Source organism: Ambystoma mexicanum, chromosome 2p, assembly GCF_040938575.1.
Source record: "Ambystoma mexicanum isolate Mex_15411 chromosome 2p, UKY_AmexF1_1, whole genome shotgun sequence".
Classification (NCBI taxonomy): domain Eukaryota; kingdom Metazoa; phylum Chordata; class Amphibia; order Caudata; family Ambystomatidae; genus Ambystoma; species Ambystoma mexicanum.
Window position 1 is genome coordinate 1,149,991,113 of NC_090923.1, and position 16,879 is coordinate 1,150,007,991.

At 45.9% G+C, this 16,879-nt stretch overlaps 1 protein-coding gene across 4 annotated transcripts in view; it reads left to right on the plus strand.

Moving 5' to 3' along the window:
- KDM5C (lysine demethylase 5C) overlaps positions 1-16,879 on the plus strand; it is a 1,076,337-nt gene that overhangs the window by 856,771 nt on the left and 202,687 nt on the right. For all 4 annotated transcript variants that reach the window (XM_069645250.1, XM_069645251.1, XM_069645253.1 and 1 more), the window contains one exon: positions 6,910-6,964. In XM_069645250.1, the coding sequence (XP_069501351.1) occupies positions 6,910-6,964 (55 nt within the window). The remainder of the gene's footprint in view (positions 1-6,909; positions 6,965-16,879) is intronic.

Genomic DNA, 16,879 nt, shown 5'->3' on the forward strand with positions numbered 1-16,879 from the left:
CAGTGTTCAGCAATGGTGTACATGAGTAGTAAGAGTCCGTCAAGGAGTTCCATGTCTACCAGTGGTGAAGCAGGGGTTCTGGCTGATGGCCAGAAAGGCAAGGACAGGCTGGGACAAGCTGGGACAGGGGAGTCCGCCTTCGTGCGGGCCTTGGTGCTCGGGCCGGCTACGCCTCCCGGCTCGTAGATTGGCTAATTTTACAGGGCTTGGGGGCCAATCGGGCAAGGCAGCAGCCTGGAGGTGCCTGTTTGGGGAAGTGGCAGATCTGATGGTGGCGGGCGGCCATCTTGGAATGGCGGCGGCGGCAGCGGGTCACAATATGGTGAAAAAAGGCATAAAGGCAGTACTTCTGAAGTTATTGGCAAGCATTGCAGGACATGCAGGAAGGATGCTGCGGATTGCGCACTGCTCCGTAGAGTGGCACTTTTTGTAGGCGATGCAGCGGTGTCACGAGGAATTATTGGTTAGCCCACGGGCTTACCTCTTTGTGTTAGGAGAAGCTCCTGCTTCTCATTGCGCAGCGTTGCACTGCTCCGGCAGTGTTGGGAGGCTCCTGCTCCTTGTGGGGATTAAATACTTTCAAATCCCCACAAGGAAAGAAAAAGCCACCCAAGTCGCAGCAAAAGCACGTATATGACAAACTGGTGGCAGGAAAAAAAGGAGGACATAAGAAGAATCAGAAGACAAGCACAAAAATTGGAACCCACGATCGCCTCAAGCATCATTCAGGTGGCACAGAGATCTTACAAATGATTGTTGAAGGCCCATCGGTCCCTACTATATCAACAAGATGCCAAGACTATTCTTAAAGCTATAAACGGCAATCACGCTAGAGACTTTTGGTCCCTTTTACATTCAACATCTCCAGGAGCTCTCCCGTCTCAACAGAATGGAATAGGGGAATCGACATGAGACCTACTTTAACATCCTCTTCAACCTCCAAAAGTCTCTCAGGAGGACATGAGTAAATGTGATAGGCCATGGATACGGTTGGACAATAAAGATAACATTTTTGACCTAATAAGAAAATTAAAACCATTGCGTGCCCCAGGACCGGATGGTATAACAAATCTCGATTTGAAAACTCACCCCGAAGTCTGGTCATCTCTCAAGTGTGATTTTTAGACTCTGTGCTGATTCTAAATTGATCCCACCATCGTGGAACTATTCGAACATAGTCCCCATCTACAAAAAGGGAAATGGGGCTGACCCAACCAACTACCGCCCAATCGCCCTTTTAGATCCAATAGGGAAAGTCTTTGGGTCTCTTTTCCAACACTTTACAGCATGGGCTAATAAAGCCCCTGTCAAGACCACCTGCAGTCAGGGTTTAAAAAGAACATGGGCACGAACGCGAACATACTCATTCTGAGCTCCTTGAAAAGCAAGGTATTAGTAGGTAGCCCCAGAATTTGAGTTGCCTTTGTCGACCTTACTTAGGCGTTTGACCAAGTCGACCGATCTAGACTATGGCAGAAACTCTCCTCCTGGAAATGCCCAAATGAAATACTGGAGCCAATTAAAGCCTTGTATTCCAACACGACTATGCAAGTCCATTTGAACCAACAAGGGACTCTTTCAGGAAAGATCAGCACTGCCAGAGGTGTTAAACAGGGCTGCACTCTGGTTCTGTTTTGGACGTATCTAGGCGACTTTCAAAAATCAGAAAAGTCGATACAATCATTTCCGCCAAAACTTGGAGGTGAACAGATCAGTCGCCTACTATACGCAGACGACTTGATCCTTTAAGACCAGACCCCAATAGGTCTACAAAGGCAACTAAACAATTTACAGCAATACATGGCGAGCAGCAATCTGGATATTAACGAAGAGAAAACGAAAATGTTGATGATCGAAAAATCAACAAATTTATGAAAAGATTCTCTTCATCTGGGTGCAGTCACAGTGGAAAGAGTCAGCAACTTTAAGTAGCTAGGTGTCACCTTAGATAGTAGGTGGAAAGAAAAAGCCATGCAGGAGGAACTTCACGAAAAAACCAAAAAACTGACGGCCCAGGGGAAAGCCATTGATATTAAATATGGTCGCTTCTCGACAATCCAGGTCAGAGATTTCTATAAAAAGCAGGTCATTCCATCTTTAACCTATGGCTCTTAAGCTATGCCCAATCTCCCTTCGGAATTATGGCCTAAATTAGAAGCAACCTTCTGGAGATCTATTTTAGGCCTACCAAAATCAACTTCAGTCACTGTGATTAGGCATGAACTTAGCCTTTCATCATTGAAAACAGTAGATTCAAACAGCCTGATGCTTCACAGGAAATGTATTCTGAAAGATACTCCATATGCCTATCGTCTGATAAATCAAGAACTGCTGTTCGGATCCTGCAAAATGCTCTCCAAATGGAAAGCAGGAAATGTGGCTCTTTTACATTCAGTGGAAAGCTGTGAAGATGAGATAATGAATAACCCAGTAAAGGTCATACAAAAGATCAGAGAATCAGACTGGATAAAGACCTTAGAAATGGCAAATTGAAACAAACTCACAACTCATCTTCCTCTGATCTTTAAGAAACTGGACACACTGCCAACCTATTTCCGAACAGATCAGCGTGTAACTTCTTCTTGGAAATTCGTTTGAACTTATTGGAAACGAACGAAATACTAGCCATCAGAGGCCTAGCTTTGTCAAACTGTTGTCGCCTCTGCAAATCAACTACGAAGAAGGAAACCATTTGCCACCTGCTCTTCACCTGTCCGGCGACACGAGAGATTCGCTCTTTATATTTGAGTAGTACCATCTCAAACTTCACTCTTCTGGACAAGGAGAACTGTTGGCATAAATTGATCGGAGGAGATAGACCGGCATGGCTATTGGCAACAGTGAACATTATGCAACACATCATTAATGTGATGCTTCAGGCTCAAAATCTTGATTCTACAACTATACCATTAATTAACGCTAGAGCATAAGATTGCCCCTTTTTTTACTACTACGAACTCTCAAGTTTTCTTCTGTTTTTGTTAAAAAATCCTATGGGATTAAAAAATAAAAATTACAAAAATTAAAAATTAAAAAAATAGAGCAATAAGGGTTGAGGTACAGTTTGAATTTAAGCATCAAAGGTCCTCATTCAAGATTGTTTCATAGTTATGTACCAGATGACCCAAACGTTGCATATATAGATTATAGATGGCCAGGTTTTGGGCATTCGGTAAAAATATGTCTCACTGTTTCTAATTTGGATGGGTTTCTTAAAATCCTACAATAACGATTATCCTGGTTCAATTTTAGCCGCCCACCCATTACTGACCATACCGGAAGTACATTAATCCTTGTGAGCAAATGCATTCCCCTTACTTTAGGGTCTGGACAGATCACTAAATATGGTTGTGGGCACATAAAACGGTGCATCACTTGGGAAACCTGTGAATATCCATGTAGTGCTCCCAAGTGGATGTTATTACACAACCAATCACACTGATTTAACTTCCGCAAGAACACTTTTTTTAGTTTTATGTAATTTGTTCTTCACGAGAAATCAGGTTGCTAGTTTATATGAACAAATATCTGGTTAACTGTTTCCAGATATTTGTCATTTTGCGAGTTCATAACCTGTTGATAACTCACCAATTCGGGCCATCAAGGAAACTCCTGTTGCCAGCTGAGCACAAATCAATAGTTCACCTTTACGTTAAGCAGCATTGCTTTAAGGGATAAAAGTCCAAGTTCAAGACGAAGGTATTCCATTGGGGTACTTTGAGGTATATTCGGCATACTGCGCCAGAAACTACCTTCAACCTGCTTTAACCATTCCAGATTGCCTAACTCTAAACCTTTGAGCCCATACAGAATGGTCGGACAAAACCATTTCTTATATAGCAATAAAGTTCCCTGCAGTGAATAACCTGTATTTCCTTTAGAGAAACGTTCAATTAGGAAGGTCAATTGTCTGGCTTTGGCGATCTTTGTACCAATGATGTTTCCGTAGCTGGCATTATACATCAGATTTAAGGCCAGGTATTTGAAAATGGGTAGCATACTGAATCTAACCTATGCTAAGTGCAATTCGTACCCTACTGATATTTCTGAGAGTAGCTAACATTACCTTGGTTTTATCTAGGTTTATCTCTAGCTCATTATCACAAGCATAATCTACTAGATTTTCCAGAAGGGATTTTATGCCAGTTATCGTGTGGCTAAAAAGCACCAAGTCATCGGCGTCTTATATTGCTGTGATACAATCTTGGCCTATCTTGCGAGACCAGGTGCCTAGTGTCTCCAACCTCGCAAATGAGATTCGCGAGGTATAGATTGAATAGGAGGGGGCCAACATGCACCCCTGTTTCACACCTCTATGCCAATCTCATTCGACAGCTGGTTACCATTGCCTAGTCTGATACTTAAAGTATATATTTTTCAGTGTATCGGTGTGGTGCATTTTCTACAGGTGTATGGACAAATTGTACCTCTGTGCCAGGCTACTAACCCTACGAGAAAGTTAAGCCTTCTCCCTCTGTCGAGATTGCCTAACTTAAGAGAGGTTTGGCTTCCCTTTCTTGACAGGTGTGTTAGCCTTCCCCCAGGGTTAATGGTTGCAGCTCCCCCAGCAGAGGGAGGTACAAAAACTGCTTTAACACACCCAAGAAGGGGACTTCTTCAGCATCTTGGGGAGTGCCGATGTAGCTCCCTGCTTGGCTATGCCAGAATCCTTGCCTATAATGCAGCTTCCAGGAAGGCAATTATTTTAAAATGTGGGCCCTCATCTGTGGTGTGAGAGTTTGAAATAAGCAATGCCCACTACATGCTCATCTTTTTATAGACTTTCCCTCGCCTCCCCCCACCTACCCACTGCATTTATCAAAACATGCCAGCATGGTACTCTGAAGAAAATGCAAGTGACCAATAATCGGGTGAAAAACTATAAAATGGTCTCTTCACTCGACTAGAAAGTGTTTCCTGCCAAAACACTAAAGTAGGACTTTGAGTGGAAGTGAAACAATGGTTTTCAAAGCAGAAATTTAAAAAGGAAACCTCTTAAAAAGCTCCCATTGGTGCATAGGGACCATTTCATTATAGAACTGGAAAAATTAACTGCTAGAACATGTTAAGCCACTGCATTCTCGTTTACTGGAAAAGCAAGGCTTCCTTAAAGTGAGTACTTTTTCAGTTTATAATTAAATGCAAGCATGTTTATTTTTATTTTCTCCTGTTCTTTGTCGAAATTTGGGCTAAGCCATGCTCAAGGCCTTTTTGTGAAAGCTTGATGAGTATTTTTCTAATTTTGATATAAGGTTTACAGTTCCAGAAAAGTGCTTTGATTTTAGGGGTCGGGGTACATTGTTTAAGAATATCAATGACTATTCCAAGATGGAGAATGTTTTCTATTTTGAACGGTATTGAGGCACATTTTTTGTTACTGGGCATTTTACTCCTATGACTGTGTTTTGGAATGTGTTTTAGCTCATAAACCTTTTGAGTCAATGCATGCTTCACAGTTTGAGCCTCTTCCCTCTAAAGTTCATTCACGCAAGGAGAAAATGAGTTCACCACAGAATCTCTCAGCTAATCAGATGTACTCCTTTTCCATTAAAAATAGTAGCTTAAACTCCGTTTTTCATTTCAATTGAGGAAACTGTCTTCTTAGACGTTTTTCCAACGCCCTTTGAGGCATAGATACATTTTCATAATTTAGATATATAAAGTGGTCTTTTTTCTTTTCTTTTTGTTTACATGGATGAAAGCAATTAAGAAATGTTACTTTACGAATTCACACAAAAATGTGAAAACTTGGAAAGCATGTTTTATGATAGTGTTATGTTAGCGATTTGACATCTCACCTCTATCTCCTCTCCCGAATGCTATTCTGTGCTAATCATTCAAGGGATCTACAGCCTGGTCTTCTCCACATATTGTGGACTCCAACTCCCATGATCTCATCATTGGCTAGATTGAGAGAGCCAAAAGTTGTAGATCCTCTACCTTATACCTTTTTGTAAATACCACAATTTGGGTGCTATTGCCAGGGCTGACCTTGCATTTGTGAAGCTACGATTAACCGTATGTTTGGTTTGACTTCATTATTAGACATTTTGCTTCCTTCTACTCTGTTAACTTATGCTTGAAAATCGGTCAAATCACAGGCACAATGGGGTGGGAAATAAATAGAATGTGAACATATTCACTGTGGTTACTCCAGTATTATTAGTTCTTCAGACATGCAACGAGGTTTCATTTACTCAGCTCTATTATGGCCATAACATAGCTTCCATTTGCATGCACATGAAACCTGGCTCGTGTAAGAGCTGTATGAGAAAGGAAGGAGCTAGTGCAGGGAGGGGGGAACCTTGATAACAATCCAGTATCTCTAATTAAGCTTGTAAATGTGGAACTGCCAGAGCAGGTATCCTTGTCTACATACTGGAGGACGTGTTGTCTTGATGGGTGTGTATATGGCTCAATAGTGAAGGTTCTGTTTGCAGTATTAAATGGGTTACCTTTAGAATCGTGGACAAAACAAGCAACTTTTTAAATAATTGACAAATTAGTTATTTGCCTGTAAAGTTCATCAAAAGTATTGTTTAAAACTGGTTTACATAGCATCCGCCTAACCTCGCTTAGCTTTCTCTTGTCCACCAATCCCTACAATGGATCAAATCTCACAAAGATTTAGACGACCAGGTGTTTGGACTTTATGGACAGAAGGGTTAGAAGGGGAGAGGTTGTTTAGTTTCTTTTCGTTTATTTGTAACCTTCCATATAATTATTATAGTCTCCCACCCCTCTTATCATGCTCTACTCAAAATAGAGGAGGCAACATGCAATTTATGTCCATGAATGAAGATAATCTATGGCCTGCTTCACAAAGGTTATTCTCACCTTTTACACCACTCATGCACATATTGCTATTTATGTCACCTCTCCTTTAACTATGCTCTTGTCATCTTGCAGGTTCCAGTGGAAAATGGTGATGGGCCAGTTGAAAACGGAAACAGTGGGTTTGCTGGTACGTTCAGAAATGCTTTTTAAAGGGAGTAAAAGGTTTAAAACGCATTTGGTTTGGTGGTGGATGGACCATCCCTGTCAGAATTTCAGAATAGGAACCTTTTAAATACAGGGTCTGAGGGAATCCAATACAATTTGGCACTACTTGTGGTACAAAAGATGTCATCTTCCATATTCAACTGTCTATATGTCACTATACAAACTTTAAAGTTTTTCAAATTTGTGCTTGCTAATCTACAATGGCATCAATTGGTCAAAAAAGCATTTTCAATAGGTCTCTCCCTGATCTTTATTCTAGCAAAGATAAACACTATTCAACCTTTTCTGAATTTAATTTTTCGGTAGGCTAGCAATGTCTGTGACATGTCTGTTAGAATTGCTGTAATGTCTGTAACCTCGCTGATCAGGTGGGGGTTCACAACCATCCCATTAGGAAATGCTTGTCAATAGTACTGCAAGCAGTTTTCATCTCTGGAAGGTTTCTTCTAAACAGCTGCGGATCTCTCTCACAAATGGCTGTCCTGAGCAGCACTAACTTTAGTACTCTATGCATGCAGCAGCAGATCCGCCATCAAAGGATCTGTTGGCGAAATTCTCAAAAATTCCTCTGGTGAGTGCTTATGAAGAGTAACCTCTATTAGAAGACCCTAGAAGGTGTTTGAGTGTTGTCATTGGTCAATCTGCATGCTATACAAACTGGTATAGCCCGCAGATTGAATACAGCCCGCAATTACACCGTAATTGGTTACCTGTTCCGGAGTTGCTGCATTGGTCTCCATGTCATTTCGGAACGGAAAGCGTTAACTTTCCGTTCCGAATTACAGATTGCAAGACCAACGTGTGCAACGCAGCCCAAGCCGGAAGAAACGCTTTCCGCTTTCACTTCCTATGGAAAGCGTTTCATGAAATATAAAGCCACCGAGAAAGGAAAGCTGCATTTTTCTTTGTAATGTAAATCTCTGTTTTTAAGACACAGAAACCTTGCTCTCACCTCCACACGTTGTTCAGATGTTTGGTGCACAGGAGTATGGGAAGGATCTCACCTCCACACGTTGTTCAGATGTTTGGTGCACAGTAGTATGCGAAGGATAATGGGAAGCCAGAGCATAGAAAGGAAAGTTGATGGCAAGCTAAGTTAATTTATACACAGTGTCCTTGCTAATGTTGTGCTACTGTGCTTAAGTGTGCAGTAATTGGAAGTATACGTTTGTGTAGGGGGAAAATAAGCCCTGCAATTACCTTTAGTGAAACACTGGGCAGACATACCCACACCTGATTTCTGTTTAACAGCATACTCCTCCCACCAGATCACCTTCCACCACCCTATTAAAAAAAAGACTTGTTTAATTGAAGTACACACAATTGAAAAATGGTAACTAAATGTCTGCAACATTTACCATTTTGCAATTTTTTGCACTTCAATTGAACATGTCTCATTTATTCTACTTTAAACACTGAGGGTGTTCTAATAGCTTTATAGACCTGCAGCTCGGGCCATACCGGGCATTCTGGTCCCTCATACCTCGTTAACTCAGTCTTCAGGGCCCAAAATGCCCAGTACAGCCCTCACTGCAGGTCTATAAAGCTATGGTATTAGGCAGGGTGTCTCTTGTATGATTACTCTCAGTTGTAGCTGGTAGAGCAGTCAAGACTTAATTATCGAGAGGGACGGGATGGAGGTACAGCTTATTTGCTCTCTCTCTCATGTTTGCTCTCTCTCATGTTTGCTCTCTCTCATGTTTGCTCTCTCTCATGTTTGCTCTCTCTCATGTTTGCTCTCTCTCTCATGTTTGCTCTCTCTCTCATGTTTGCTCTCTCTCTCATGTTTGCTCTCTCTCTCATGTTTGCTCTCTCTCTCATGTTTGCGCTCTCTCTCTCTGTTGCGCTCTCTCTGTTGCGCTCTCTCTCTCTGTTGCGCTCTCTCTCTCTGTTGCGCTCTCTCTCTCTGTTGCGCTCTCTCTCTGTTGCGCTCTCTCTCTCTGTTGCGCTCTCTCTCTCTGTTGCGCTCTCTCTCTCTGTTGCGCTCTCTCTCTCTGTTGCGCTCTCTCTCTCTGTTGCGCTCTCTCTCTTGCGCTCTCTCTCTTGCGCTCTCTCTCGTGCTCTCTCTCTCTCTGGTGCTCTCTCTCTCTCTGGTGCTCTCTCTCTCTCTGGTGCTCTCTCTCTCTCTGGTGCTCTCTCTCTCTCTCTCTCTGGTGCTCTCTCTCTCTCTCTCTCTGGTGCTCTCTCTCTCTCTCTCTCTCTGGTGCTCTCTCTCTCTCTCTCTGGTGCTCTCTCTCTCTCTCTCTCTGGTGCTCTCTCTCTCTCTGGTGCTCTCTCTCTCTCTATGGTGCTCTCTCTCTCTCTCTATGGTGCTCTCTCTCTTTCTCTGGTGCTCTCTCTCTCTTGCACACTTTCTCTCTCTTGCACTCTCTCTCTCTTGCACACTCTCTCTCTCGCACACTCTCTCTCACTTGCGCACACTCTTGCGCACACACTGTTGCGCTCTCTCTCTGTTGCGCTCTCTCTGTTGCGCTCTCTCTCTGTTGCGCTCTCTCTCTTGCACACTCTCTCTCTTGCACACTCTCTCTGTTGCGCTCTCTCTCTTGCACACTCTCTCTTGCACACTCTCTCTCTTGCACTCTCTCTCTTGCACACTCTCTCTCTTGCACACTCTCTCTCTTGCACTCTCTCTCTCTTGCACTCTCTCTCTTGCACTCTCTCTTGCACTCTCACTCTCTTGCACACTCTCTCTCTTGCACACTCTCTCTCTCTCGCACACAATCTTTCTCTTTCTCTGTCTCTCGCGCACAATCTTTCTCTCTTTCTCTCTCTCGCGCACAATCTTTCTCTCTTTCTCTCTCTCGCGCACAATCTTTCTCACAGTGCGAACTACTCCAAATTGGAGAAGGGCATTAAAAACCGTGATTGTACACCTACGGGCACACGAAAATCTAAACCAGTAGTCGACTATTGTCGACACAAGCCTAGTCAACGACCTCATCCATCAGGGCTGTTGTCCTGTCAATGAGTACTTCGTCTACGAAGACTGGTCTTCCTTCCGCTTCAGTCCCATCAAGGGGCACGGCCATGACTTTAATTGTTGCTACTACGATGGTTACTACGCACAGGATATCCTTACTGCCTAGACCTCTGTTGGCAATACCGACGACCATCCTGTCAGTGTCGGGCCCTTTTCCAGCTCTGCATGCTCAAGTCATCGCTTCTTTCCCTAAAGGCTCGGATTTGTTGAGGGACTTGTCTCCATCTCAGGATTCCCTGCCTAGACCCACCAAGGCTACACTGCTTTTCACTCTGGCCCATCTGGGATCTCCCAGGAAGTCGCCAGCAAATTCCACCAGTTTGGAGGAGGACCTGACAGAGGGTTTTTACTGTGACTAGGAGGGTCAGTCAAGGGGCGCCTGATACCTGGATGCCAATACCGCAGCAAGGGACACCCTCCCACCAGCCATCTTAGCCTTTTAGCCCTTCGCTTCAGGGCCCAACACCTACACCAAGTGATATGTCTTGGGACATCTTGACCACCTTGCACACACTAGTGACTGAGATCCAGCGACATCTACCCGTTGCTCCCATTCCTGTTCCAACACGAAGCCCTCTGAGACCTTCTCGAGCTCAGCAGACGCCGCCACATCCGGCCCCTGTTACCCCTCGGCCATTGCTGGTTGCACAAACCCCTGTGTCGGAGGATGCAGCTCAGCCACAACCGGTACACAAGACACAGATGAGTTTGATGACTATGTTGCCTCAGATGGGGGAACCCCCTGATGTCGATGGGCCCTCTCCGCCGGATGTGATCGGGTCGTTCCACTCCATGATCTCTAAGGCGGCTAAGCTATTCAACCCTGTGCCTGAGGAAAAGAAAAAAGGTTTCCTTTTTGAACGACAGAAGTCTTCCAAGAAAACCATTATTTCAGTTCCCCTGTTGGATGATATGTAGGAGGATGGCCTTTTGGTCATGAAGACCCCTAACACCACTCCTGCGAAAGGGACTGCTTGGAAAAGAAGTACCGGGTTCCAGACTCATCCCCTAAGTGGCTCAGGTTCCAGCCCTCGCCCAACTCGATGGTCTAGGCTGCTGCAAGGAAGAGGTCCTCCAACCCGTTTTACTTGTCTATAGTTCTTCCAGACCAAGAGGTTAAAAAGCAGGATGCACAAGGAAAGTGCATCATCATGCTGGCAGCATCTATGGTCGAGGCCGCCCTCGCCATTCTCTTGAGGTATGACGGAGAGGTATGGTACAAGTTGGGGTCCATCCTCAACTTCCTGCCGGACGACAAAAAAGCTCAATTCCTGGCTTTGTTCCAGGAAGGTGAGAGAGCCTCCGACCATGCAATCACTGTCACCCTCGACAAAGCTGATTCAGGCTTTTGTCAGATGGACCAGGGAAGTGGCCCTCTGTCGCCAGGGTTGGCTCAAGCCCACCATCTTCCTCACGGATGTGCAAACAAAGGTGTTTGACATGCCATTCAATGGTGACAACCTCTTCAGAAAGGCAGTCGACGAGACTCTACAGGCCATAAAAACTGACACCAAGAAAGCACATTCTTTGGGCATCCTTAAGTAAAGGAGGCCTTTCTTTCATTCCTCTAAGGGGAGTCTCTCAAGATCCTCAAAGGGCTTCACCTCCCTGTATCGCCGGCCCTCCTGTTCAACCACAGAGGAGGCTTTATAGGGGATGTCCCCAGGTCTACGGAAGTGGCAGCCAGCTTTGTCGTCCCCCATCCAGGACGCAGATGCTGAAGCAGGCCTGAAACAGCCCAGCACTTGCGCCCCCACTTCTTCATTCCAGTGGGAGGCCAGTTATCGCAATTTGTCAATCAGTGGCGCAAGATCTCCACAGACAAATGGGTGCTAGATGCCCTTCCGCAGGGGCATGCCATGGAGTTCCGGGACATATGCCCTCACATTCCAGCATGTTGCACAGCTGCAAAAGGAGCTTCAAGCTATGCTAAGCAAAGGGGCAATAGAAACTGTCCCTCAGCGGCTCCGTAGTGTACTACAGATACTTTTTGGTATGGAAGGAGGTCTGGAGGATGAGACCCATTCTCGACGTGCAACGCCTCAACAAGTTCCTCAAATCCAAAAAGTTCAGGATGGTCACGTTGCAGGACATGCTCGATCAACTGGAGGAAGGAGATTTCCTGCCGACCTTCGACTTACTTCCACATCCTCATTCATCGCAACACCGGATGTTCCTGCATTTGTCATTCAGGGCGCCATTGCCAGTACAACCCCCTGCCCTTCGGCCTGAAATCGACCCCAACGGTATTCACCAAATGTTTAGCCCCAGTGACGGCGCATCTGCGCCGCAAAGGAATCCATGTCTATCCTTACATGGACGATTGGCTCATCCGATACCGCGCGTTGGCAATCTAGCACACCGTGGCGGCAATGCAGACCCTGACTTCTCTTGAAGTCCTGCGTTGCGCCATTTCAGAGCACGCTATTTCTGGGTCCCTGCCTCAACACACTCTTGTGTCTACCGACTCCCTCGGAAGAGAGAGTAAAGGACATCCTGGGAAAGATCCAACCGCTATCGACAGCTGTCTGTTCTGGTCCATTAAGTCCCTGCTGGGGATGATGTCCTCTTGCATCCATCTAGTTCCTTGTTGCAGACTACAGATGAGACCCCTCCCAAGAGTTTCTGGAAGCCAGATAGAAGCAAGTCCCCAGCACAGGCATACAACAAGATCGCCCTCAATTGGGAATTCCGCCAGGCTCTGCATTGGTGGTCAGTGTGCCGACATCTCTCACAGGGTGCTCTTTTTCAGGTCCAAGAGTATCAGGTGACAGTCATAACTGACGCCTCTCTGGAAGGTTGGGGCACCCATACAGGACATTCACACGCCAGAGGCCTCTGGCTCCCGGAAGATAAGGAGTTGCACATAAATGTCCTGGAACTGTGGGCAGTTTTCTGGACTCAAGTCTTTAAAGCATCGGCTCCAGGGGAAGGTGATGCAGGTCTTCACGGACAACACCACCACAATGTTTTGCATGAGGAAACAGTGTGGGATGCACTGCCGTGCCCTCTTTCTGGAGTTGCAGAATCTGTGGTGCTGGACTCGCTGGAATCGCTCAACAGCGATTTCTTGTCCCATTGCACCTGGCAGGCGTTCAGAACACCATTGCAGACTCTCTCAGCAGGGAGCTGCGGTCCTGCCACGAATGGGAGCTCAAGCAAGCGGAAATGTCTTTATCTTTTCAATGAGTGGGGTCTCCCACCGATCGTCATCTTTGCTACAGCTACCAGGGTCAAGTGTCAAAAGTTTGCCAGCAGGTATCCTCTGCAGAGTAGTCTGGGGATGCCTTCTCATTCCCTTGGGAGGGCCTCGTCCTGTATGCTTTCCCGCCAATTCCTCTATTGCTACGAGTGATCAACCCACTCTGATGTTACCGCTGCAAGATGGTCCTCATTGCCACCGAGTGGCCAAGGCATATCTGGTACTCTGATCTTCTCCATCTGTCAGTGGCTCCAGCCATCAAACTGCCTCCACTTCCAGACCTGCTCTACAGAGAAGGAAGGTCAATCCTGCACCACCACCCAGCATCTATAAGCCTCACGGCCTGGCTCCTACAGCCCTAGAATGTAGGCCCTGCTCACTGCCTTTGGAGTGCATCTAAAGGCTAGCCAAGGCCAGGGCCCCCTCTATGCTAGCTTGCTACAAGCACAAGTGGAAGCGGTTTACTGTATGGTGCCGGCCAACGAAGATTTCTCTGCTTCCCGTGATGGCTCTGTAGCGTCTCCCGTACTTGCTCTTGCTGGCCAATGCTGGCCTTGGGGATGCATCTATCAAGGTCCACCTGGCTGCCATATCCCAGTGCACCCGGGCTCTAGGTGAGCTCTCCCTGTGATCGCACAGGATTGTTAATGAGTACCTCAAGGGCCTCTTTAGAACATTCCCTCCTGCCCCTACGTGGGAGCTGCATATTGTACTGTTGAAACTGATGGGACCTTCATTTGGACCTATGCATCGGACCTCTATGAGGTTTGTCACATAAGACTGCCTTTCTAGTGGTGATAACCACGGCCAGGCAGTTTATGGAAATCCAGGCTCTCTCCTGTAAACCTCCATATTTGTCCTTCCACTCAGCTAAGGTGATTCTGCAAACTCATCCTTCCTTTATGCAAAGGTACTGTCTGACTTTAATCTAAAAAAGCCCTTAGTTCTAGCAGTTTTCTTTGCAAAATCTTCACCTACTGAAAGATCTTTGCATTCATGGGACGTTGTGCATTCCTTGAAGTTCTATGTTGCACGCACAAAAGACTTTGCAGTTCTCTGGCAATTTTGGACCTGTGGGGACATGGGAATGCCTTCTCTAACGCTTCCATCTCCGGGTGTCTCTCATGCTGTATCACGCATTGCCATTGCCTGGGCAGCAGGCTGCTACCAGGCCAGTCGAGAGCAGATTCCACCAGAGGCATTGCAGCGACTATAGCGTTTGTCTCTGGTGTTCCCCTGCTCGACAGCTGTAGGGCTGATCCGTTGAGGTCTACCCTCACATTCACAAGATTCCACTGTGTCGACAGGGATTCCAGGGCCGAGTCCTGGGTCGGCCAAGCAGTGCTTTGCAACCTATTTAACTAAGGTGAGTATGTTCCAGGGTTAAGTGAGCTTCTTTGAGCCTTGCCATTTTCCGTTGTTGTGCATATGTACTGCTTTGTAATCATATTCTTGAGCATGTGGATCAATATAAGACCGCATGCTGGAAGAGGAACAAGTTACTTACTGTAGCTCCTGTTCTCCAGCATGGGTCTTACATGGATTCACATGCAAACACTCCCTCCTTCCCCTCTCTGGCTCTGCTTGGTTTCTACTGCCACTCAACGTGCATGACCAACTCTGAAGATGGCCACCAGGGATGGAGTTTAGGATGACGAATGTCATTGCCTAGGGGGGGGGGGGGTATGGCCTCAAGTGACAGCAATAGGCTATAGAAGTGACGGTTTAAAGCTAATCTGCTTTAGTTTTACCGAGGATTCCCAGCCTAACGGTGGGGAATATTCATGAGCATTTGAATCCATATAAGACCCATGCTGGAGAGCAGGAGTTACCGCTAAGTAACTTGTTCCTTGAGTAAGTTCTTTTGTCCGATTTTGCAAAGGTCATGGTTATAGTGCCCGGCACAAGGACTGCAGACAGCCCCCTTGGTGAGGAAAAGATAGAACCAATAATGCAGGCCATGTCCGAGGTCTCACAGGAGACCACACAAGCATTGGTGTAGCGAAGAACAGCGGCAAGTTGCACTGATGCTGGCGGTTTGGGACAGTTCGGTGAATGCTCTTTCCCAGACTAAGGAATGCAGGTCTGGATAAATAAATTTCCCTCTGAGGAAGGGCAGCATCAGGGGTATTGGCTGATGGAGTTCAGGGATGAATAGTGGATAAACCGCCTTCTCGCCCACGTGCTACAATCAAACCAGCAGTGATCCTTGTCATAAATTTTAAACAGGCACAACATTACTGGTATACATCCTTTGCCTCGTTTGGTAATGTAGGCTGAGGGTTTACTCTTCAGGAGGGGTGTGAGCTGCTAGCTGTATTAACCCAAACAGCGTTAGTACAATTTATCCAAAGTAAAATGTCCAGTGAGGCTTCTATAAAAATAGGAACTTTATTAAAACAATCGATCCAAGCAAATTAATCAATACAACAAAATACGCACCCCTGTAAGCAAAACACCAAGAATGCAGACTCTTGATGGGAAAGGGCACTCTGGGTTGAGAAGCAGATTGTGTTCAGTAAAAAAGACAATGTCTAGGTTCAAGAATATGTCTTTAAAAGGTAAGAAGGGGTGTTTCAGTCACCAGGGTCCCTTCAGGTGGACAGGGTCTCTCCAAAATAACTCATTCTTTTCTTGGGTGTTGAACAGTCAGTCGGGGCTTCTACTGTGATCAACTGCCATGTGCCGAAACGTTCGCGTCATGTGGTCCCTCTGGCGCGTGAGCGGGATCGTTATGCGGGATCCCGTTGGGGTGAGTCAGCGTTTGAAATGGCTTCTAACTGTTCGGGGAATCAGTTGAATCGGTGTGAAATGATGCTTCTGCTGGGTCGAGTCAGCGTTCGAGATAGGTGAGTTGATGGCTTCCAGAAGATAGTCTGTGTTCATATTAGTTGTTTCTACAGAGTGAGTTGGCGATTGGGTTGGATTGATGTTTGCTGCAATGGGTCGAGCCTGCGTCTGTATCCAAGATGCATTGAATGCCAAAAGCAGCACTCTGGGTTCTGCAGCTCAAATTGCATCTAGCACAGATGAGCCGTCTTGCATATGTCTTGATCTGATGAAACTGGGTTCCAGCTGCTTCTGGAATTGTGAGGTGGTGGAAGTCACAGTCCATGGAGAAGATGAGTCCTTAGTTCCACAATTCCAGTCCAGGAAGTTGTCTAGCATCTATAGGGAGTGCTTCACCTGGATCCTGGTTACAGTGCACAGGTAGCAGAGAGGTATTGGTCCACAGCAGTGTCATCCCCACTGTTCCCTGGTGGTTCTTCCTAGAGATGACGTCCCGTTGATGCCTCCGAGGCACCTGTTCCTTCAATGGAGGGGTTTTCAAAGTGACTCTTTAAGATGCTCACCTGAATAGTGACTTTTTTTCCTGGGCGTTGTTAAGACGGATTTCTGAACTCTGTCCTGGTGGCGCAGAAGTTCAGAAGGCCAACCTAATTACTTGGAACAGGGTAACCTCTGGACAAGCCAGACCAATCAGGGTAGCGATCGCGGCGGTCAAGACTAGGTCTCAAGAGGGGTGAGGGTGACTGAAAGCCCGCAATGAGCACACAAAGCAAGGACACTTACAAACTACTCCAAACGGGTGTTATATTAAAAATATATACACATTTATTCCAAGGCCTTTAAAACAATGATCGTAGCGAGAAATCACAATACAACTCTAGTAAACCAACACATACCATACCAAT